General features: G+C 43.8%; 1 protein-coding gene across 1 annotated transcript in view; it reads left to right on the plus strand.

The window, feature by feature from the left end:
- The first annotated feature begins 11,542 nt into the window (after positions 1 to 11,542).
- THSD1 (thrombospondin type 1 domain containing 1) overlaps positions 11,543 to 25,654 on the plus strand; it is a 28,057-nt gene continuing 13,945 nt past the window's right edge. The window contains exons 1-3 of the mRNA XM_075490164.1: positions 11,543 to 11,749; positions 18,125 to 18,264; positions 23,737 to 24,702. Coding sequence (XP_075346279.1) covers positions 18,207 to 18,264; positions 23,737 to 24,702 — 1,024 coding nt within the window. The 5' untranslated portion in view covers positions 11,543 to 11,749; positions 18,125 to 18,206. The remainder of the gene's footprint in view (positions 11,750 to 18,124; positions 18,265 to 23,736; positions 24,703 to 25,654) is intronic.

Raw genomic sequence — 25,654 nt, forward strand, 5'->3', positions numbered from 1 at the left:
GCTGACTTTAAAGTTTTTATTTTGTTTGTCAACTGCAACAGTGATGAACATTGCAATGCTTTACAGTTCTCAGGTATTTCAAGTGCTGAATCCTCTTACATGGAACTGAAAGGAAATAGGAGTCACTAAGTCAGAAGCATGTTAACTGTCTCAAGCTAGTTAGCTCATCTTCAAGTTTTATTTGATGTGCTCTATAGTTTCTCATATCAAGAGAAGTCAGATGAAGATTCCACACAAGTGAAAGTGGAGAGAATATCCCTGTAGTCTGCCATGAGGGTCAGGACCCAGAAGACAGGTTACTGCATGCTCCAATTTCAGTTTGTTTATGTCTAGAGCAACAAAGCAGACAGATGTATCCGTAGTGATAAGAAAAGTGACTTTGGTGTGTACTGAGGTATAAGGAACAAACCAGTGTAGAGTAACCCCTTCTCTCAGAAGTGATGAACAGTTTTCTAAGAGAGGATCTTGGGGTTCTTGCACTTAGACAGAAAGAACCTGCTGCAGGAGAGATTAACATATGTTACGTGAATCTCGAAACATGGTGTTTATTTTTTCATGTCTTATGCTAATATCTCAGATAGAAGCATTGTTAGCACAGACTTCCTCCCTTCTCTTTCCTTGCCATCTTCCTTCCTGTCCCATTATGTTGCACTTTGGGTGCCCTTTCTCTGTCGTCTCTTTACATAGCAGAGTCCTGTCACTCTACTAGACTCTGTGCTTTAATGTGCTTGGTTTTTATCTTGTACTTCTAATGAAAGATCATTTATTTGTTTCATCAGCCTATTATCTGTTTTGGAGAGACAGTTCATTTGCTTATATCTGGTATGTGAAAATTAATATGCTTTCAATATTGAAGGAAGGAAGACGACTATCACCCTGTGCTTAATAGTCACGAGGTATCATATTGTTTGGTATTCCTCACCCTGTGTTCACACTGAATGCAATTTGATAGTCTCAGTTTTCATAACTCCAGTGGAGTTGTTACATTACTTGAAGATCTGTTGTCATGGTAATAACGGTAAGTGGATGTTTACTATCCACATCACTTAAATTTTTGGTGTTTTGAAGTGACTGGTTTTAATAAATAACAAAATTCATTCAAGGTATGGGCAAGGACAACATATAGGTAACTGCATTTGGGTTATAATGGCCAAATCGACATTACAAAAAAGGAGAAAAAGGCTTTTAAGAGCCTGAAAATATTTTCAGAACTATTTCAGGGTTACCATAGGCTAGACAACAGTTAAGAGCCTGCCAATAAGGAGTTCAGTGCAGTTCAGTGATGATGCTTTTGGTTCGTAGGATGCTCATTTAGATCCAGGGAATTGCGTCCTCTTATCCTTGTCACGAGCAAACTTTTATGCAGTGCTTTCTTTAGGGCAGTTTTCCTCTGTTTCATGAAGGTGCTAAAACTAATGTATTTGACACAGCTGAAGGAACTGGTTCCACACTATTCTTACTGTCTTAACCATCTAGTATCATCTCTCCAGGAGCCTTACGGCTTGCTGCTTTTCTTAATCCTCCCCACAACCCACAGAAGAGATCTATGCAAGGTACGCCAAGAATGACATATCTAAGGAGGGACTGAAAAGTGAGAAATTCAGAAGCAAAAAGTGGTTTATGACAACTGTTTCTTTTGCCCGATACCCAAACCTGTCAAGGGACACCAGCGGTTTATGGGCCTGAACCTCTCCCCACAAGGGGGCATATTTTCTGCAGAAAGAACAAAACCAGAAAGGCAATGCCAAGTGTAAACTTCCAGCCTTCGTTGCTCCAACCCTAAGCATTTCATTATCTTAATTAAGCAATAACAATACAGCCTATTTTGGAATGATGGTACTTTCTCGAGCTTTTCTTTCCCAAGATTTTTCCTTGACTTTTTTTTTTTCCCTACAGGGAAGAAATCTATAGGGTAATTTGCATAGCTGGTTTAGAATTTAAACATACACATGAGAAAATGACTACTAGAAAGTAATAAAAAATAAAAGATTTTCTTAAATAGACTGTTCTGTTGGGTTTTTTTCTTCCTAAATGTTTTGAGCAGCTTTAAAATCTTTGAACATCAAAATCTTGTGGTTCCATGGGGCACATTTTTAAAGCACATCATATTTTTTGCTGTCTCATTTTGTACCTAAAAGGGTACACGAGAGTTTTGACTTACATTTAATTCTGCCTTTTAATTTTAATTAGAATGCCCCGATTCTGTTGCTGAGTAGCCTGTGACCCGTCCCAGCCAGAATCGCAAAACTATAGATGTCTACACAAGCACCAGTCTCATGAGGGAACCAGTCTTGAGTCTGAGCCAAGCATATATCCTGTGCTAGCATTGGAAAGGCGTTTGACACATTCAAATGTGTTTTCCCAGCTGAAAGACAACAGAAATCATTTATCTGATACCATACTGAGAGCCAGCTGTTGGGTGAACAAATGGAGTGACGTGTTGACGGGCGTGTGGTATCATGGTAGTACATCACACCATCCCAAACTGTCATTGCCCAGTCCTGTTTCCATTGGTACTACGAGCAAAAAATCTGTTGGCTCTGTTGAAGCAGGATTATAGGAGAGGGGACAATATAGGAGTTGCCATTCTCACAGATCATTCCAGTTTAATGCAGAAGGTGCCTATATGAACCTTTCATGTTTTGATTATTCCTAGAATATTTGTATCATGATACATGAGCATTATACCATTTTGCCAGGGCTGCCCAATTATACAGTCCTTTGAACAGAGGTTTGTAACAGAGGTCTGTTCAAAAAGTGCTTGTTTTCTTATGGAGGAGTCTTAAGTGATGATTATGTTTTTCATTTGAAAACACGGGCCTTTTTATACCTCTGACAGGAAAATAACACTGCTCAGGAATCTCTGCATCTTTTCCATTTCTCCTTTGCCTTTGTTTTCAGGAAAATTATATTAAGCCTATGGAAACATGAATCTAATCTGAACCGTATTTCTGAAGTGCAAACATTATTTTTTTTTTTTCTCTGAAAGATACATATGTATGTATTTATGTGTATTTGGAAGTCTTCAGAAGTGTATCTTTAATAATCACTACTGGCTGCATATTGATTAGCTAAACTCTTCGATGCTCAGTTCTTCTAACAGGACTTTTACAGTTTGTCCAAAGGGTCTGACTGTGCTTCTTGTAAAATTAATGGAAGTATTGTCACTGAATTCATGAGGACAGTAGTAGGAGACAGCAGGAGCCTGTTGCCAACAGTAGAAGTTCCTGCTTCCTCAAGCCTGGGAGGCTCCCATTTGCAACTGCATAGTTCTTTCAAAATACACACTGAAAAGGTAGGAATGGCTGATTCAAAATTATTTGTGGATTTGATATGAAATCATTGTTTTCTTTGGGAGGAACCCCCTCTCCGATGTTTTTTTTTCTGAGCTAGATTCACAAATCTGACAATTACGTTGCTTCTCCTATTCTAGCAGTTCCCATTTCATCCTAATTCTCAGTGCTTCAGGCATTCACGTGAAGTGCAGGACACTCTAGTTCCAGGTCATCTTCTGTTGGGAAGACTTCAACTATCATTTTGTTCTCCCAAGAATGAGCTGCAGGTACTCATGCTAAGAGGATATTCTGGGCATGTCTGTTGGCGACATTCATCTTTATTTTAAGGAAATACTTAACTACTTTTTGGAGCAGAGGCCTAAGTGTCATACCTCCCAGGTAGTTGTCCTGGCCAGCAGGCTTGAAAGTCATTTTAATTTGTGGTTTAGAATTAAAGTATTATTCAGATATTAAAAAAACACCAAAACACAAAAACTTCAGGAGTGAGTGAGGAAACCTCAGTTTCAGAAAACCCCATAGCCTGCTATTTAGCACACACTCATGAGAGGTAGACCTGATAGAAACCACCTGCTTCATATCCCTGCTCCAAACCAAAGACCAGGTTGGATCTTGGGTCTCCTGCTTTTCCACCGGACTGTGAATGCCATGACTTCAAATTCCCACTGATGAAAGAGTGCATTAAACCCTGCTCTGCCATGCTCACAGCAATGATGGACAGCAAGTTCAAGGTAAAAGGGGCTGGTGCTGCTGGAATAGTCACAGCACTTTTGTGAATCTAGTCCTGCTCTGAGCGTAAGGCTTAGACTATTTAGAAGTTTTGCATTGTTTTGTTCAAAGTATTTTATGTACTTGGAGGGTTTCACTTAGCTGATGATGAATTATCATCAAAATGATCTGAGGGAGTAAGTAAAGGAGGGGACTAATATGATCTAAATGCTGTTTCACTGTATTTTTTGAAGTCAACAGTCAAACAAATCGGTGCTCCTGTCCCTTGCTTCATACATGCAGAACACTTCCAGAAACTCAAAGACAGGACTTGTTATTTTCTTTTAACCAAAAAATTTGCAGGAGGATACGTGCTGTGTGAAGTACTCCCTTTTTGCAAAGAACAATAAAGGCAGCACAGTTGCACAAAATAAATTGGTGTCTGTTGCTGGTATGGCATTTGTACTGTGGCTATTTAATGATTCACTTCATGTAGGTAGAATTATTTTCAAATGTTGCCTAAACATAACAGCATTTGACACAGTATATGAGAAACGTCTGTTCTTTCACCCAGACTCAGCGGTTGTGTGCATGCGGCATAATTCCTCAGAGTTTCACTTCACATCGGATGGAGAATTTGAGGTGTGTCCTTAAATTGCAAAGGTACTCTGATTTGATCCACCCATTAAATGAGAATGGCAAAACTCCCACCAACTTCAAACACAACCTTTGTTATAATTATCAAACGTCAACTAGTTAACAGCTCTGAAAATGGGTGTATTGGGTATGGCTGAGCTCTGACAGCAAGAAGGAAGAGCTTAAAAGATGTTCTGGAATAAGATCACAAAATGTTTTGGTCTCTTCAGTAGAAACTGAAGAGAACAGGGCACAACTAGGCACAACTGTTTCAAAGTGACTATTTCTGATCTTTCTGCATTCCTATTGTTTTTTCCACAGTGTTTTGGGAAAGCCTGAGATAAGGGTAACTTTTTTTCCACTGGGACGCTGATCTATTTATAGGTTACAAGGCCAGAAGAGACTATTATGACCATCTCGCTTGACCTCTCGGGTAACAGAAGCTGTAGGACTTCCCTTAGTTAATTTGTGTTTGAAGTAGAACTCCTCTTTTAGGAACGACAAGAGGTTGCAACTTCTGGGAAATCCCACCGCAGCTCTTGGCAAATTCCAATGACTATTACCTGTTGTAAAAATGTTTTCAGTGTACATAGTCAGAGTTTGTTTAGCTTTGGCTTCTAGCCACTAGACCTTATATTTAGTAAGTCCTCTATCAAGGGTGAGTTCCCTTCATGCCAGGTGTCCTGAAATGTAACTGTTTCTTAAACAGATAAATCATTTGGAGTCCTGCGCCACCACATTGTCCTATTTTCTGCTCTTCCCAAGGTTTTCCATAGTTACCTAATAACCACCTTAAACTGTGAACATCAGCACTGGCCCAAGAAAAGCTATTGCAAAAGTACTAACTGCAGAGGTAATTTGTTTCCCGATTTTTATGCTCCCAGCCGTCACATATAGACTGCATGCTCACGCTATCAAACATGTGCTTGAACCTACGTTCATCCTCAGTTTGCTCCCCATCCACACAGCTCAGTTGCGAATGGGACTTAGATGTCAGACTTCTGCTGGACTCTCATTCCCGTGGGTATCTTAAGAAAGAGGGAAAGTGGGGTCTGAGGGTGGTCTCCTGTAAAACTGCACTAGGCTAACTGCACTGCAGCCTGGTTTTCCCAGTGGGTGTCCAAAGCTACACTTTTCCTAAGCACAGTATAAAAACTATGAGCCTGAACCACAGTGGGGTTATTAACCAACAGCGTAGATGGAAAGGCTCAGGGCTTCATCTGATTAAGCCTGCCCTGCAGCTTGCCCGGCAGCTTACAGATGCTTTCCTGCAGATTTGCTTCCTCCGGGGTTGTCCTTCGTGCTATGGTTGTGTGATTATTTCTCATAGTGACAGATGAATTTCACTTGATCATCTCTTTATTTTGGTAAGATATCAATGGTAACTACTCTCTCCCCAATTTTCCTATAAGTTTTGTGTTTCCTCACAGCAATTTGACAGAGGTCAATATTTCTTGTGCTTGGTCATAATACTTTCAGGTAGGATAGTGGCAAAAGACTTGTAAAAGTACGGTGACATCTTTCTCTGCTCAAAACCTGTGGGCAGCAGCACAAACTAACTGATGTGACAGTGGGAGCTCAAGATTAACTAACAACTCAGTATGATCTCCAGATCTTTGTAAAGTAATGAGTACCCAGGAGGGAGCTGCACATCCTATAAAGCATGTCCTGCATGTTCCTAGATATGTAATTTTATGGGAGCTATATTAAAATATGTATCGATTGCTAAAGCCCAGTTTACTCAGAGGTGGCTCAGTGGTAGTGACCTGTCTTCAGGATTTACCATTCTCCCAGTTTGTGTGTTACCTGAAAATTTGAGCAGTGATGATGTTACATCCTCTTTTAGCTCTCTGATAAAAAGTTTTAAATTGCTAAAGCCTAATCCATGCTTAAATCCTTAGGTAAATATGTCCTGCATGAAGATGACACATTAAAAGGACATTTGAGACCAATTAATCAACATTTAATCCTTTCAATGCATGTTGTGCTAATTTTGCAGAAGTGTCCTTGGTGGAAATGTCAGGGGCTACCAAACCAAATGTTCTGTGGAAATGTAAAGTATTATTACGTTATAACATTGCTACCTTTACACACCAAACTTGTAACTTTATCTGAAATACATTCTCCACCAACCTCTGTCAAGGGGCATTGGTGATGGTAGTCTCTCTTTTTATTATCAGCTTTTCCATCCCTGTGTCTGGAATCAGGGTAAGGCTGACAGGTCTGTATCAGCCGGGGCTGCTCTCACTTTACAAACCAAACAAACCAGTAAAACCCCACACATGAGCAGTCATCCAGTGGTCTGAAACCTCCACAGCATCTCCAGACTAACTGATTGGAAAAATAATATTACAAATTGTTGGATGCAAGTTTATCCAGAGCTGCTGATTTTAGGTTGTTTAACTGGAGCTGCTCTTATTTTACATTCTCAGGCTTGCATTGGGACAGAAAGTATTTTGTTACCATCCTGGAATATGGTTCTGTCATCCGTTTTCCACCCCAAAACAGAACAGAAATATTTATTGAACATCTGTGTTTCTTTTGCATTCCAATTGATAAGTCAAATTTTTCACATAGCAGTAGATCAGTGGAATAGCTACCATTCTTTTGTTTCAAATATATATTAAAATCAGAAAAATCTTCATCACTCAATATCTCTGGCTGCAGATCTCATCTTTTAAGTTCTTTACCAGTTTTATGCTTCTGATTTCTACCAATTCCTGACAATTTTACCCTTTTTCTACTTACTTTTATTAATCTAAATGCCTTCTGTAGTTAAAATATTAGTATTCTTGTCAGTTCTCCATTCAAGACTGTAGTTTTTTCAGCCAATGCAACCTTTTTTTGATAGCTTGAGAAATTTTCTTGAACAATGCAGAGTTATCATTTCCAAAAGGACACATTTCAGTTTCTTCCTGTTTCCAGCTTTCTGAAGTTTCCCCCTAAACCCCAAAACATTTATACTACTGTTTTGACCCTCACCTTGTTCATCTGTAACATAACTAGCTTGTATCCCAGCCACCACTACTTTGGGGGTTTCACAATTAATTCTTCTTTGCCAGTGCAGATGAGGGCAAATAGCTTGCACACTTCTCTTTCCGAGTCAGGATATTGTTACTGCTCCCGTTAGGAAGCTTGAGGTTGTTTCAATATCAGCAAGAGGATACTTTTAGCATATTTTGCACAGATAGAAATCACACACAATGTCGCATGTCTCCCCCCTATGCTGAGCAGAGAGGGAATTCGGTAGCCAGCCATTCTGCTTTCACACCTGGTGGTCTGTAGACAATATGTGCTACTACACGATCTTGGTTTTATGCCAATGCAAAAAAAAAAGACATTTTCTTCCCAACCCCAACTGTGCTGGCAGAGGGGAGAGAGCCACAAACCAACATACCACCTTATGCCCACTGAAAACCACCAACACAGCAAATCTGGTGGTGGTGCCCTTCGTATAAATACCTTTAATTTGGTTCGGGTAAAATCAGGCAGATTGGTTTCAGCTTGTGGCTGGAGTCAACGTGGCTGCTCTGGCCTGGCTAAGCAGGGGGCAGCCGCCCGCAGCCTCTGACACCGCCCATCACTACACACGCAAGTGTTTTCTGCACAGCTGCCGGCAGCTGGAAAACAGGTGATCCCATTTTTACGGGCCAGGATGCTTTTCCCTGCCTGACCTTCCTGTCACAGCTGCCTTTAACATTTCAGCCATGCGGGCCACCTCAGCACAGCGGCTAGCTGGGGTCTGCGCTCAGGTGGGATTTGTCTGCCGGCAGCTGGTGCTACACATCAGCAATTAAAGGGGACTCTCTCTTTGTATCCGTCGGTGTCTAAATTCATTTTGTTCTCAACGTTATGGTTGTGGGCTAAATAAGTATTCGTCTGCTCCCTCTTTCTCCTGTCCCTTCTGTTATTAGTTTCTCACTCTCCCGGGAGACCAACTTTCATGGCAAGGAACCCAGCGTTTCATCCACCGCTAGCCAGATGCCTCAGAGACCAGCTCCGCTGAAGTATTTTAATGAAAAATATGTTCCTGATGAAATTTGGACGGCACGTTAACAAAGACAGATCTTAGTCCTTAGCATCACAGCAGGTGTGTTATGTGCAAACATAATCCAGTGTGCTTCAAAGGGTTTAATAATGTAGCCTGTGTATTTATTCCGTGCCCATCCTCCTGTTATCTGGGGTCTTTGCAATTTCTATCATGTAATCATAGGGGCTGACTTGTGTTTTTTAATCACTATTTTTTGGACTGTGTCCCCTTTTGGATATGTTAACACAAAGGCGAGATGGGTCTAAAGAAGGGGGAGCGCACGGAGGACCTGAGCTGCAGTCGTGGTTCTGTTCCTGGCTTTACAATTTGAGCATAATCTCAGTGAATCAGTATACTCTGGCAGAAAAATGAAGACAAAGCCCTTTTCATCAGGAGTGGAAAACAAAAAGACCAAAGATCACGCATAACTCGTAAAATACTCTAAGGCCATTGGATCAAAGGCACTGTAAGAAGCGCAAAGTACTGCGATATGAGTAAAACATCTTTCCACATGTTCCAGACTCTTTCCTGCTGTGTGGATTTCTTTACTTTTTCCTCTGTATTAGAATGGAGGAATGACATTTTTTTCTTAGTGATTAAATTTTTAAGAAGTTGTGGTCACAGAGGAAAAAAAGCCTGGCAAAACACTCACTGATACAAGATTTTTCAGATGTTAAATGTAGGCAGCAAATGAGACCGGAGTTTCAGTCCCGGCACTTCAGCAGACATTTCAAAACAGGGAGCCATTCGCCACACACTTCCTCTCCTCTGAACTTCCCCATCATCTGTAATCTCCTTACAGTATTATTTTCTTTATTACCACATGTGATTTATTACCTGTTTCATTCAAACCAAACCCGGTGCCACCACACCTCCGCTTGTGTCAGCTGGTACCTTACATGATCAATGTGAAAGGAGCTTCAGGCATGGCTGTGTACCTGTGCGCCTCAGCACCTCCACGGCAGCACTGCCTGGAGCCGAATCCTTGCTGCCAGACAAGTCACACAGACCAGGACCGGGCACGGGAAACTCCTCGGCATTCAAAGGAAGGGCTGAGCTACGTCACCGCGAGACATGGAACAGATCGTGCAGCCATGAGTGTTTGATGGTGAAATGCAGTGACCTTCACTCATTAGACTGGACACACACACACACACGTGTGTGTGTCCACCAAACACACACCAAAATTTAATTTGGACACCCTTCTCTTCCGAAACACCAAACAAAATCTTACAGACACCAAAAGACAGCTGAGTTAAAAAAAACCTGTACACACCTCTATTAAAACAAAACAGGAGAATATTAGAAATTCGGATTGTTCAAAGTAAAACAGCCTGGAAAATCTTTTTGATACAGAAATGCTTCACTCTTTGCTGTCCAGAACACAGTCCGAGTTTCTCAGCAAGTGTTTATCTTGCTTTCCTGAAGGTTTTTGACGGTACTCCAGATGGCAGTGTGCCTGTGAAGTGTTAACCACCGCAGACCCCAGCGAGCAGATGGAAAAGGGTTTTAGCGCAGGTTGATCAGAGCCGAGTGAAAGTGGGAAGGCAGGGGACGACGGGGGGATAGGGTGGGCGGCAACCCTAATCAGCTGCTCGGGCTCAGCATTCAGGGGTACTCGTGCGGAAGTTGTATTTTCTTGGTCATATAGCTGATGAAAGGTAACTAGGAGCAACATTTTGGTTTGTTTTTAATTTTGGACACCAAAAGTTGACAAGTACTTCCTCTTGGGCCTTTACGTTGTGCCCACGCTTACTGCAGATCAATTAGGGAAAGCAGGAAGGTTCTTTACACGTAACATCAGTCGATTTAAATGCTCCTCGAAATCCTTTTGTAGCTTTGTGGGTGTGTGGGTGTCCATTGGTCTGTATCTAAACCACAGACTCCATGACAGGGAAATAAATTTACCCGTGGTTTGAGATAAATGGGTGAATCTGTTGCATAAAAACAGACGGAAACTTTTCTTTTAAAGAAGTCTCTCTGCAAGAGCATGGTTTTACCCTGTCACAATAGTCCCTGAATATTATCCATGAGCACTGGGCATGACAAATACCCATGCATACACGAACTTTGGCTGCAGATGGGCACGTTAAGGAGCCAGGGCTGCTCTTCCTCGCTGATGAGATCGTTTGATGCCTCGTCTTCACCACTGCAAGTTGACTCTGGAAAGCAGCCCCCAGTCTGCCCGCTTTCTTCACAACCAACACTGATGGCCAGCTCCAACATCTAAGCTTGTGCACGGCAGATGCCTTTACCAATGCCCAGCAGGAGGGGACTGATTTTGTGGTGAGGACTCCCTACTGACCAGAAAGGAAGCTTGCAGAGAGGTGCAAGAGGTGGAGACAGCCATGCATCTGTGGAGAAATGGTGGCTTGGGCAGGTCTGAAAGCCTGGGCTGCCTCCCGAGTGTCGCCTCAACTAGCATTGCGGCTCTCCAGCTTCTTCATGACCGAAGGGATGACCGTGACCATTCACCCTGGGGCCGTACAACCGCATCGCACCGTGAAGAGAACTGTCGGAGGCCAGGGTACGGCAGGGCCCTCACCGGGGCTGGCCGCCGGCCCAGCGCGGCGGCTGCGCCCGGGGCGCATACGCCGAAGGATCCCGGCGCGTCCCTCCCCCGGCGGGCTGCCGTGCCCGCGGCCCTCCCGCCGGCCCCTCTCCCCCAGCGGCCGCCACACCCCGGCGGCGGGCGGGAGGGCGTGTGAGGGCGGCGCGGCCCCGGCGGGGCAGGGCTGGGCAGGGCAGCGCCTCGCCTCGCCTCCCCGCGCCTCGCCGCCAGGGGCGCGGGCTCCCCTCGCACGGCGTCCGCCGCCGCCCCGCGCCCCGCTGACAGCCGCCCTGACAGCCGCGCTGCGCCGCGCCGCCATTTAACCCTCCCCCCGCCGCCGGCCGGGCCGGGTCGGGTGCTGCGGCCGCCGGAGGTGAGTGAGCGCCCGCCCGCCGCCGGAGGGGCGGCCCCGGCGGCGTTTCCTCCGTGGGAAGGATCACGCTTCAGCCCCGTCTCTGCGCGCCCGTCCCGCCGGCGGCGCCGGTGCGGCGGCCGCTCCGCCCGCGCAGAGCCGCGGGCAGCGGCGCGGAGGTGAGCGCGGGCCGGGCGGAGGGGGAGCCGCGTCCCCTGCCCCGCGGCCCGGCCGGAGCTTCGCCTGGCGGCGGGGCGGGCGCGGGGGCCGGGGGATCCCGGGCCTCTCTGAGGCGCCGTCCGCGGGGCGCGGGTGGGCTGCCCCGCGGCGGCGGTTACCTCGCCTCGCCGCGGGTGACGAGGGGCTTGAGCCGCGGGGGAGCCCCGGGCAGCCTCAGGCTCGGAGCGGGCTGGGTGGCGTCTAGCGGCACGGACCCCAGTCGGCACAGGCTGGGGACGGCTCGCGGGTCGCCTGCGAGGGGTGCTGACAGGACCGTGCTGCGTTTGCCGTAAACGCTTGGTTATTCAGGTTTTTAAAAATACCCGTGAGACTTCAGGTTCTGGTTTTGTGTCTCTCCTTTGCTTAGAGTTTCCCTGTGATCGCCTCTCCCCTTGAGGCAGGGACCGTCCCGCCTGGGAGCCCTGGTGTTTTAGCACTCCCGAAGTGCAGGTAGCACTGACACGTAAAGTAGTTGTGATGTTTTTGTCACTCCGAGTCTGTGATAAGTAGGATTAATTTTAGCGTTTTTCAGTATGTTTAGTGATTCCTACTTTGTATCAGTCGCTAGACGAAGCCATGTGAGTGTATGACAAAATCAGTGTAAAGCAGAGGAGACAGCTTCCCGGTTCTCTTAATACTGATACTTCATGACATTTCAGACCTGCTTCTCAAATGTATTTCTAATTATTTCAGCTGTGCAATATATATTCCCCATACTATGATCTTTAAGATAAACTTCACTAAAAGGGGAATTCCAGAAACAGTGAACAATATATAGAGGAAAGAATGGATGACTGCATTCCATCCCTTATGCCATAAGGGGCGATCTAATGTATTTCATTCTTTGCATTCATTATTTATTCTTGCTTGGACACTTTCCCAAATCTCCTTATGCTTAATAAACTTATTTTCACTGTACATTTTCCAAAGTAAATCTCATCCATATATTCAGTCTACTGTAGCCCTTAGGTTTCAAAGGACGTATGTTGCTGGCCAGCTAGCTCTTGAGTTGCTGAGTTGATATCAAAAGGAGCTGAGAAATCCCAGGATTTTGTGAGATCAGACCCCAAATGTGGATTAAAATAGGCTTTAGCAGCTAATTATTGGGTTTTTTTCTTGCACACAGAGAATCTGGTGCTGTCAGTTTCAGTCTAGTGAATTTAGATGCATAATTTTAATAAAGCCATTATCTGATAACAATGTAAAACTGTCTGATGTGTAAATAAGAATGAGAGATGCCTTTGAGGATGTCAGCTCCAGCCCCCTGCTGTGGCAGACATCACGTATGTACTTCTTTTGCTAAACTCGGTATCTTCCGAGAAGTGGCATATTTTTGACCCTGACCACTCTGACTGGTCAGCAGTGATTAGATTTTGATAAAGTGTGATGCACACCTGAGGTGCTCCCTCTTTAATGTGGAAGGGAAAGGATTATATGGGAAATTCTGAAATTCCCAGCAGGTGGTAACACTTCAATAGCTGCCTAATCCCACATTGCAATAAGTGAATGCTGGTTGAAAATAATTAATCTCTTTCCTGCCATACAGATAAAATATCTTAAATTTGCAGAAATATTGCAGATACACATTTCTTTTTGCTGTTCATGCTGCTTGGTGTCCCTCAGATGAAATGTAGGGAGGATTTAGGACTTCCAGGCTTTTCCATCTCTAGTCTATTTTACTGTTAGCCTCTCATGCATAAACAGAATTGTGCAAATTTTGGGTTGCAAATATGACTGAAAAATGTTTACTAATGGACAGCTATTAAGGAAACTGGTTTTCATCTGGGATTCCCCCCTGCCCCCCCTTTATATTCTGGCAACATTTTGCTTGTTTTAAATTCCAGTAGGTAACTTTATTTTTCTGACAGCATCACTCAGACCCTGGCCGGCTCCCTGGGTCCCTCAGGGTGGCTGGGGTATGCGCCGCTGCTCAGGGCAGCGCTCCGGGGGGAGGCAGGCTGGCTCCAAGAGGATCAGTCCTCAACCTGACCCCCCCCACTTACTCCTTCCCTGAGCCCTTCCCCATGCTCTCATGAGTCATGGGGGTTCCCGTGCTGTGGCTGGTCCACCTTCACCTGGAGCTGCCACAGCACGGGAACCCCCTGGGGGACCCTACCTGGGGGACAAGGAAGGAGCAGGGCTGCGCTGGTGGGGGGGAGATGAGCGAGGACAGGCCTCTTCCCGATTCCTGAAGGAGGATGGAGCTAGGGTAGGGCAGGGCTCAGCTTTTGCAGGGGATTTGCAATGAGGAGGAGGACTGAGGGTACCCGTGGCCAGGGCAAAATCCAGGATCCGTCAGTGGCACTCCCCTTCATGTGAATGAGGCTCCAGAGCACAGAGGTTTCAAGTGCAGTGAGTTTGTGTTCTCATTAAACTCAGTGATTGGTCATGGAGTAGCTGGTTAATTCCTGATGGCCCTTTCTTAACTGCAGGGCTCATTTGCCTCTCATCTCCCTTATGAAGGGGGAGTAGCTGCTGCTATACTGTTGCAGGTGATGAAGCTGGTAACTGGTTAGCTGTGCTAAATCAGCAGGTGACAGCACTCAGAACAGGTGGCGGGTTTCTGAAATGTCATGTCTGCTCTGTGGCCTTGGATACTGCTGCAAAAAGTACTGGGAGTCATAAATCCAGTTGGCTTGTGGTTTGTGGTTGTTTTGGGTTGGTTTGTTTGGTTTTTTTTGTAAAACTGAAATGATCACAAAATACTTTATGATTTTAATGATGGAGAAATAGGGACATTATTTGAATAGATGAACATATGTAACTCTAGCAGTGTATATATAATCTATTCTGTTACTTATTTGCAAAAAAATACTGTAAATAAAATTGTAAATTGCATCTTTGGTTCTTGCATGGTTCCTGACACTGTAGTAGTGCCTGTAAGCCTCGCAGCTCATGATGGATTTATTCTCATAATAGCCTTACCAGACAGTGAGGTACTATTTCCAGTGGAGGGCTGTGACACAGGAAAACTAAGTGATGTGACCAAGATCACACAGGAAATCTGTTGCAGAGCAGGGACGTGAAGTTTTCCTGTGTCATTTGCGTTACATACAAGCCTCTTGGTCTTCATTTCCAAGGCCCTTTATGGCTTATCCCCTCCTCGTCTGTCATTTCCAATTCCTTTTGGAGAGGAAGTCTTCCACTTCCAATCAGCCCATTACACCGTCTCTTGGAAGAAGAAAGCATCTTTTTATGCTGCTGTGCTTCTGCAGCGTGTCACACAATAGAGCCTCAGTCTGTGCTTGTCCACGAGAGCAATAAATTTAAAAAGCCAATTATTCAAAGTCTGATAGCCTTCTCTGTTCAATCATTTTTCATCTCATTAAGTTAATGAACTTGAGGTAGAAGATCTGAATAGAGTAGAAACCATTTAAGATGTATTGTCTGGCTTGAAAAGCAACATTTTATGTGAGTATGAAAAGTGGAGAAATAATAGAGCAGGGGGCAGGAGGCAAAGATGTGGAGATTTTCGAAGAAGACCTAGAAATGAGAAGAAATCTAGAAAAAAGTTGGCTTAGGGAAAGACTGAGAGGAGAGGGGAGAAGTCTGAACCAAGCTTAGAGGTCAGCATAAGGCCTGTCCAAAACTGAGGCGAGGCAAAAGGAAGGAAAACTGAAGGAGGAACAAACCTGTGGGGAAGGAGAGGATAAGGAGGGGGGCAATACTACACCAGAAGTGGGCCACCAATTCTTGCATTCAAAGTTGCTCTTAGAATTGAGCTAGCAAAGGTGCAGAAACTCAGGGAGGCTTCATGGAAGCACTTCAGTCGGAGCTTTGTTCAAAGGTAGGGCTGTATTGCAGCTGGTAGCCTAAAGTAGCTGTGTGTGAGGTGGGAGGGCTCCTGGTGCAATGCAGTGACAGCAGAGGCTTGCGGAGGGTGAAGTAGCCCCGGGCTAGGCTTCCAGAGGTACCGGATCTCACTAATTGGAAGTTAGTTTTGGTGCCGTTTCAAATACTCCACTTCTAGCTTGGGTGTTGCCCGCACTGCACGCTGGAGTCTTTTTCCCAAGCAAGCCAAGATAACTGAGAGGGAAGGAGGTTTTGGTCTGACGAATGATCAGTGTTACAGAAACACCCAAGGGCCTTGGCGCTGGGCTCCATCCGCGGGCTTGCATGGAAAGAGTCCCTGTCCTGAAAAGTCTGTACTATAAATACAGAGCAGGAGAGATGGGGTGGGAGAGAGGGGAGCAGATTAATGCTGCAGTTTGCTGACATCGTATGCCTGGCGATGGCAGGAATAGGAACAGAAGTTGGGTCTCCTGTGCCTCCCACTGGCGCCCTGTCTCGTGAACCATGCTGCTGTTGCCTGGGTGGGGCTGGCACACACAAATTAAGATGCAAGGTGACTCTCTTGACTGAGAGTGTTCTCCCATGCAGGTTTTTTTCTTTCTTCCCGAGGATTTATTCCCCTTCCATAGCTTCGTTTCCTCTCTGCAGTATGTTGTTCATTAGACTGAGATTAGGATTATTTTAATTTCACCTGTCAGTGTGTGACTCTCTGAAAGAAGTATTTGTAAAAGCCATTTGAAAAATACACAGCTAGGAAACTGGAAATGGAAAAGACCCGTTAAATCATCCAGCACAATCATGATTGTGGCCCCCAAAGCATTTTTTTCCCCTCTGTATTTCCGAGCAGTTTACAGCAACGCTGCGTAACTTCTGCTTGTTTTCCTTGAGCAGTTACGCTAGAGGCCAAGGCATCAATTGCAATTTTTTGTTTTTCTTAAATGAAACCTGCTTTTTCTTCCTTGGACCACTTTGATTCTTTGTTTTGATTAACCGATTAATGATCAATAATGATACGTGAAAAGAATGATGTCCCCGACATGATGCCGGGCCTGCTGCCAGTAGCCAGGGGCGGTTACGGAGTGGCCGCCTGGGGAGGCAGGCTGGCTCTCCACTGCCCTCTGCTAGCAGCCCGCCCCTGTCTTGAGGCATAAGGTTTGTCTTCCTGTAATTTATGGCGTATCAAGTGAAATTGTGGGTGGTGGCGGTATCACTGTCCCTATCTAATTCTTTCTGGAGCCTTGTCAAGTTCGTGGGCCGGATGATGATTATTCCCTTCAGATATGTACAGCTATTATTGTAATGGGCTTTTACTGAGCAAAGTCATGCTGTTAGTCTTTTCTTAGAAATTATTCTCTCCAGCCACTTGGCACATTTGCGTAGAAATTATTCTCTCCAGCCACTTGGCACAGAGAACAGTTTAAAAAGCTTTCAAATAACATGTCTACTGTCTCTTAGTTCAACAAGTCTAGCAATGTAATTGTTGAAAGACCTCATTTGTGATTCCTAAAGATGCACCTGATTTTTCCCATACCTGGTTCCTACGTCTTACCTTTATGTTCCGCAGTTTTGTTCACTCCTAAATTCTGCCTGCTCCAGTGCCAAATTTGTCTCGTAAAATTAGGTTGTAAACTTTATGGAACAAGAACTCTCTTGCATGTTTGTGTGATGGCGAGCACAGTAAGACTGACTTGCCGGCGCTCCTATGCAATACAAAAGAGCAATACTTGTATTTTGAGAATAGTTCCCTTGAGCTAGATCTTCTCTTTCTAGATTCTCCCCTACTTCTGCTTCTGAAGCAAACTGTTGGTTTTGCTGCTATCATTGTGCTTCCAGCCTGTTTTATGTGATTGTTACGAGACTCATAAAGAGTAGTTTAAAGCACATGGACATAAAATTGTGAAACTTGCCAAAAGGTACTCTATTTTTTGTTGGCTTAACCAAGGCTGCAGAGAATGTAAACTTAAAAAAAGATGGAGGAAAAAGTGGAAGTTAGCACCTTCTCCATCTGATCAGTCTGAATGACATAAAAGGCAGTTATAGATCTTTTATAAATCTAGTAAGATAACTAAATATATTACTAGACCTGAATAACAGGGCAGTTTGAGGACGAAAATGGTAGTTTTGTACTGAGTCTCTTTCATACTTGAAAGCAGTTGACAGTAAGTGATATGAATCATGTAGCATCAATAAATCTCCAATATCGATATGTGCCGAGGCCAGAGTTACATTTTGTATAAAATACTTGTTATTTCGCTATCATGAGTCTTGATCTTAACATAAGACATGCACAGCAGCAGTTACTGCAGTGCAAAGGTAAATTGTTGTGACCTGTCTTCGTTGTTCTGGCTCAGAAGGGAAAATTTATTGTACAGTGAACTGTAGTTGTGCTTATTCAGATGCATTGATACAGTAATAGTAATTGTTAAGTAAATGGGAGAAAAGTGTTGATTAACAGTGTATTTTCTTTTACTTATTAGTGGGATGTCTTCCTTCTTGTATTTTATGAAGCAAAGTCAACACAGCTCTAATTTTTTAACTTTCAGGTGTTCTTGGAAAAAAGTGCCTGCACTTTGGAGCTGAAGAAGGACATGAGGAGTAAAAGGACCCAGGATCTCACCGGTCAGAATGAAACAGATGTTGAAAGATTTTTCGAATCTATTGTTAGTAGTGCTCTGTGACTACGGTGAGTATTAGAGCTATCAAGAGAAAACTGTGAGATGTGTATTCACAAGGCCATTTTGGATGGTGCTGTTTCCAGATGATCTGTTGAAATCAGATGCCACAGAAGCCACCACTGATATGCACAGAATATAGTCTAGATCTTATGCAATATCTAGGTGGAATATGCAGCGTGCATAAACTGCCCCTTTAGATCAGAGTGGCAGGAACCTTTCCTGCTGTAAATTTGCTCAGAGAAATAAACAAGATGAAGGAACAGATTTCCGTGGGCATCATCGGGGAACTGGCTGTGTTAGAAGCAGTAACTGGAACTCTGCTCTCTTGTAAGGCTCATATTTCATAATATTTAATGAATGTCATGGAAGAGAGACCTATTTTAGGTATCCATACCAGGATGGGTGGAACTGTGCTGTACAGCTACCTGTTTCTCTCTATTAACTGTAAAAGGAACCTATGGTGGTTGGCTGAGATGTCAGCATCTACAGTACAGGCAACCTCCTATGATTGAGTGAGCCCCCATCCGATGGACCTAAGCTGCCACTTAGAGAACAGCAGAGGTGTTCTTTCCTCTGACCATATAAGAAGCCAAAGGATGGTATTCATACTCATTCAATCTTAGTCATGTAAAATTAGGCAGCTAGTCAGAGGCAATCAGTCTCTTTTGAGTAGTCCACGCACAAATCAGCACATACTGAAAGCAGCTCCAACCTGTCTGCGGTCTGAGATGTGTGGAGTGAGAAGGCACCTCCTTCTCACCATCAGCTGCTGAGGAGGGAGGTTAGACATCTGAGTTCAGGTTAGACAACTGTAAGATGTCTACAAGCTGAGGGGCATCCTGTGCATGGCATCTTATCTTTTCCAAGACAGTACTAAGTAGGAAGTAGATTTGCAAAGGGAGTTAATTACTTATTGCACAGTGAATTAGAAATTTTGAAAATGGGACTCATAATTCCTAAATAGTAGATATGTTTTTGAAAATTACATTCCTAATTTAAAAGCAGGTGTTGTTCTGACAGCTGCGGTACATTGTCAAGCCATGCTAAAGGGTTAATCCATGCACTGCTGAAATGTCTGTAGCATGGAACAATGCGAAAAGGTTTGTTTAGTCCCTGCTTATGGAATGAGCTGTGGTAGTAGGTAGTTCACACACCAAACGGCTGAAGGTGTCTTACAAAGGAGAGAAATGGACCAAAAATGTATGCAGTTTGCTCTCCTTGTATGAGTGAGAAAAATCTGATTATAGGTAATGACTGAATACTAAGTATGCTCAGCTACTCATGCCTCTGTGCTTGCTCCATCTCTGCTCTAGAGCAAGGGATCACTAGAAGGTGTAAAGAACCTAGAATTGCCATCCTTTAGATGAACTTAATTCCAGTAGAAGTGGAGACACTTGTCTATGGCTTTTAGTACTATTTCTTCTTTTAATAAGACAAAGTTAAATAGCCAAGACCAATAACCAAGACCACTGCACTGAGTGGGGAACACAGTGAAGGTAAGTATTAAATTCACTTAACCCAAGAAGTGAGGTGGATGATTGCAATATCCACTGGTTCTTGGTAAGCCAGTCCTGTAGGCATTCACAACTAGTTGTCTCAGAGGTAAAAGCCTGAACTTTATTATAGAGTGTGGCACAGTAGGTAATTACAAGGTGCAGTTAAAGAGCTAAATCTCCGCTGCAAACTTTAGGTGCATCATCTTTTGCCTTATTTCCAGTTAAAGGGTGGTCCATAATTCAGAAAGTTACTTCCAAACAGTTCTGCATATGTACATCTTTGAGTATCACACGTGTACATAGTTTTTAGATAACTATTTCACTCGTAGTTCTCTGTTTCAGACCAAGACTGTTTTTTAAATGATCCAGTATGCTCTGGAAAATTACTGTAATGCTAAAAAAAGCCCTAACATACAACAAAACAGTATTCTCATTTCTTATCAGTTTTTCTGATGTGTTTGTTCTTCTTAGCTCTGTGCTGCTGGTGGCTAACAAGCCAACAGCACAACCCAAGTTGGCTTAAACACAATTAAAAATAAATAAATATCAGAATAGCACCCTCAAATAATTCTTCTCGCTCTTCAGTGAAAACAAGGATTTTTCTTTTGATCTTTCTAAGCATGAGTTCTTGCAGAGACTCCTCTGGCAGGTTGTTGGCGCCACAGCCAGGCCCCATTCAATGGGAGACCATTGTAATGACAACCAAAAATATACAAATGCATTGAAAGCTGCCCCTGACTGGCTGGCCAAACAACTGGGACCACATTTTGGCATGTGACACAGTCATGCGTGCACAGTAGGCTGGAGGGCAGCTGAAGGAGCTTGCAGTGGAACCTGGCTATTTCTGACTGGTGCCTTTTGGCGCATCATGAAAAACTGCTATGTGGGCTGTCCAAGAGTGCAAAGTTCTTGTGCTATTAACTAAAGATGGGGGAAAGGATGAGCTGGGGTGCACCAGCCAGAGCTGTGCAATGCTGTAACAGCATCCTCCAGTAATGCTCACTTTCCTCACTTCCCAAGTGATCTGCATTAGGGTTGATGGGAGCTACGTGGCAGTCCCCTGGCCTCTCTCCAGTCCCTCCCACACACGTACACAGTGATGTTAATTCTTCTCGTCTGAGCCATTCCAAATAAAAAATAGTGCAAGAGAGTCAAGACAGTCACAAAAGAGAGTAAGGACAGTAGAGCAGTAGGTACAAACATCAATGCTTTTCATTACTGTCACTCAAATGTTTTTGCTGTAAGTTTAATGCTTGAAGTTGAAATTTTTCACGCTGGGTTTTTGCCATGGTCTGATTTCTTTTTCCCTTATAGTGTTTCAGCTAAGTTGAATCTAGCCAATTTCTTTGTAGAGAAATGCATCATTTTGCCCATGTTCAAAGAAACAAAAACCCAGCAACTCCCAACCGTTTCACAGGGAAACTAACACCTCTGTGGGAACTTCATGTTTGTTACAGTGCTCATGGTGGCCTGGGACATGCTTTCTGCTGTCCTTATGAAGATTTGCCCAGACTTGGTCCAGATTTAAGTCCTTGCAGATGAGTTAGTGATGAAGTTCTCTGAAGGGTCGAGTGTGCCCCAACTCCCACTGGCTCCTCTTGCCAGCCCCACGCAATACTGTGTGTGCTCTAGCCCAGGGCAGCAGAGTTCCCCTACATTTGTAATATTGGGCACTAGAGTTGCTTGTCCTGTGTTCTCTGCTGTTATGCTAGCAGTGAGCAAGAAAGGTGGGAACTTGCTGGAGTTAATTGCAGGCCCAAGGAATAGCAGAAGGTAGAACAACTAGAAGGCAAAGAGACGAGGGCAGGAGTTTGGAGAACCGTGGTTATGGTAATGGAATTAGTACCCGAGAGATATTGACAATAGGCGACAGTAGGAACAGGACTGGAAAATATGGGCAGGCACAGATGACAGAACCAAAACATGAAGAGCAAGGAGAACGTGTTGCTGGGCAATTCATGGAGAGCTGTTTTTCACAGGCATTCAGAGTCTGTTTCCTACTCTCTGAGTGTCCAAGTCGAGATCAGGTTTGCTGGGGTGCCATGTGCTCACCACAGCTGGGATCAATGGGATCCTGCTTCGGATGTCTGAAGGACCATTGTATTTAAAATCCGGTCCTGGGTTTCTTAGGGCATCCACAATTAGTTGATACTTGACAGTTTTCACCTTTGTGCCTGTGCCTTGGTTCCTAACGCACTAAACAAGAATAGTGGCATCCTCTCATCTTTCGGGGATATTGGAAGGATAAACTCATTAATATTTCTAATGCAGTAATATACTATGATAAGAGCACAATAGAAGAGTCCATGGGGGAAACGAATAATTCTGTGTTATCAGGATGGATTTTTGGATGGTGTGCAGTCAATAATACATGGGACCACCCATGGAAGAATGAGAACACACCAGCCCTCTGGTAACGAGCACCATCCGTCTGCCAAATGAAGCAGCGTCTTGTGGAAATGCAAATTAAAGACTGAGTTATAGTACATATATGTAAGAGTATATGCATGATTTATAGGTGTAAGGCTGTGCGTGCCACCTTCATTCGGACTTTATGGATGTGGTTGGAGCTAGTTATTTTAAGGCCATGTTATAGCTGGTGGAGAGTAATAGGCTCTTCTAGTGCACACTGCACCTCACCCTGATGTAAACATCTATAGCTGGTCAGATGAATTTCTTCCTGAAAATTTTCCCTGGTGACAAGAAAGTGAATCCAAGGTGACTAACTCAAATTGAAGCTTAGAGGGGTAGGCGTCTAATATTATGTGAGATGAGTCCTCCTACTCCTGACTGCTGAGTGCTTGCCTTGGCAGCTGCAGTGTTTTTCCAGCAAAGCTTTCTTTGAGGTAATTTTAAGACATGTGTAACAGATTTAACAAGTCAAAGTATTGTTAGTTGATACTACTTATGAAAGGATTGCTTTAACTGAAGTTTTACACTTCCGTAGCACCTTCCATCCAAGACTCGGAAGCCTTTTCCCAGACAATTAATTAAATAAAGATGTCTCACAGCACATTCTGTATCTGGAATAGATGTACGCAGTTCCCATTTTTCAGATAACCGTTCTATGTCTGAAATGCTTAAGTTTCAAGCAACACAGAAAAGCTAGCTGAGCTGAGAGTGGAAATGTGATCTTCCCAATCCATTGCTTTAGATATCATCTATCCCCACTAGTTACAGCACGTCTCAGGATAATTTGGCAACTTGCACAAACATGGTCATGCAAGAAGTGCGTTTAAAAAGACTGCGCCATTTATAATGAAATGATGTCATTTAGACATGTTGCACCACATCTGAGACAAGAAAAGTGCTGCAGTCACCATCACTGTTATTTTCAGCTCTTTCACTCAACTGTCTCTGTGATGCAAATGAGCAAAATGAAAGATTCATAAGACAGAGCAGGAGAAGAGGCTTCAAAAAGCACCATGCAGGCTTCCTATTTTATTTAATTTGAGGGACATTTTTCATGTTTCTGTATTAAGAAACTACTGTCCTTTCTTTGCTAAATTATAGATAAAGTAAGTGGAACAACAGCTGGCCACTGTGAAGTGGACTTTAAGAATCTGTAAGTGAAAGAAGTAGAGAAGTTTGAGAATCTATCCTGATAAATAAAGTTTTCTGTGAACCTTTTGGGTTGGTGCTGCCTTTTTTTTTTTTTTTTAAAAAAAAAAACAACCTTGTTTTTAACCTCCCTGAACATGTTACTGCAGTGGACTTTGAGCTGCTCCAAACCACGTCCCTGCACAAAGGAGAGGTGGTGAGCTTTAATTGCTATAGCTAGGACTTTTTTTGTGTGTGAACTGATTCACTTTAAAAAGTTTGAGAACCACTTCTTAAATATCCACTTCATAAATCTTTGTTTTCTTCCATAAGGTAGATGAACTCTTTGGTTCTCAGTTGTCTCTTTGGTTCTTAATACTGGTTCAAAGAGACTCAGTTGTCTCTCTGGTTCTTAATACTGTTGTGAAACTGTTTTCCTTTCAGTTCTCGGCGAAGTGGAGTATCTCCTGTTGGAGCGCCCAGGTCATGTAGCCTTCAGCAATGACACAGTATCTGTGGAATATCAGTACTATAGTGGTGGTAATGTGACATCAGCGCATCTGTCCATCCTATTGCTGGATGCCAGCACCAACGAGATAATTGCAAGAAAACAGCTTCCAGCAAATCAGTCCCAGGGGATGGTAGAGTTTGAGTGTTTCCATTTCAAGAGTGCTGGGGACTTCTTGTTCAGAATGGTCTCTCCCAGTGATAACGGCAGTGCTGCCCAGTGGAGCAGAAGAAGCACGTCCATGCTCCATGTGGAATGGCCTGTATTTCACATTGATTTGAACAAGAGTTCAGAGGTGCTTGGGAGCTCCCTTCAGGTTGGACTTTTTACAAATGAGCAGTTGTGTGCCGTGAACGAGACAGTGGTTTCACTGGATGTGATATTCACCAGCACCCTTTATGAATTCGGAAGAGTAAGCTCTAATGAGACTCTGGGCATTAGAACTAGCAAAGGAATCCCACTCTCTCGGTCCCAGTGGGTAGAGTTTGATTGCCCACCTGTTGGTCAAGAAGCATACATCACTGTGTTACTGAAATCGGTAGAAACACATTCCATCATTGCCTCCATAGGACCCATAGATCTCCTTCACAAATTTGGATACAGACTGGTTGTGGCACCAGAAGCAACATGCAAAACTTTGGTTCAGGTCTTCGTAGTCTCTCCACCATGCACTTCTATCAGCGGAAAAATTGTCGTCTATAAAGAGGCTCTCAAGCATCCTAGTCAAAGAACAACCTGGCTGTATGAAACTACCCTTCACCCAGGAGACAACAGGACAGAATTTAACTGCACTTTGTTTGATGTGGGAAAGAACAAATACTGCTTTGACCTCTTTAATTTCTCAAACAGAAGCCATTTTCCAACAAGAGTTAAGGAATGTATGATGATCCAAAGGAATATGGGTTTGTACTGATGTTTGTCCTCTTTAGCCAAAATCAGCACTCTTCCCAGCCAACATGGGTAAAGATAAATAGGTTTGATTGTGCTGTCCCCTATTGAATAGCTACTTTTTGGGTCTCCAACACCAGACAAAATAGTTGTAATGCCAATAGTTGTAATGCCATGGCAGATGGGAACAAGATGGAGTAGACTGTTAATGTAGAGGCATACACAAGGACATTTGGTAGCAAATGCCACTGTGGTAGCTTAAAACTGCACTAAGCTAACACTAAGTACCAACCAAAACCATTTGGGGCATTCTGAATGATGTATCTATGTAGTCCTGGTAAAACTGAAACTTGACCCTCTCAGTGAGCTAAGAAGCTACTGCAGTAGGTCTGGCCCATTGGAGACGCTAAAGGTAGGATTAGTCTTACCTACATTTAAGTGTCTAAATCCAAGGGTCTTGGCTTGTCTAGCTTTTTAGTCCAGAGAGATAGGCATCTCGCAAGGGTGATTCATGGGTATAGAAGATACGTAGGCTGAATCCTCACCTGGTTGTCTTTTTCTCTAACCCATTTGCTGTAGGAGTTCAGAATCCTACCTGTTAGATAGACAAATTATGGTGAGATGAATCAGGATTTGGCCATAGCAAAATACACTGTCGTGTCTCTTGAACAGCTTGCAGGTTTTTCAAGCAGCCTTTCAAGACATGTCTCTGCTGCTGCTTAAAACAGACAGGGTGCATTTTCTGACCCATGAGGCCACCTGGCAGGTCATGGGTCACATTCATATAGCTAAACTTTTCCTCCCAGAAAAGATTAGAATCATACAAACTGCCAGCTAGGGACAGTCTGTGGTCCATGTAGTCCTTTTGGCAATGACCAGGCATGGTCTGGGAGAGTGCTGGTTGGCAGAAGCTAAAACCATGTCCAGGAGTATGAATGATCATGGTTAAGGAGTGATCATAGTTAA

This window comes from Mycteria americana, chromosome 1, assembly GCF_035582795.1.
Source record: "Mycteria americana isolate JAX WOST 10 ecotype Jacksonville Zoo and Gardens chromosome 1, USCA_MyAme_1.0, whole genome shotgun sequence".
NCBI classification, from domain to species: Eukaryota; Metazoa; Chordata; class Aves; order Ciconiiformes; family Ciconiidae; genus Mycteria; species Mycteria americana.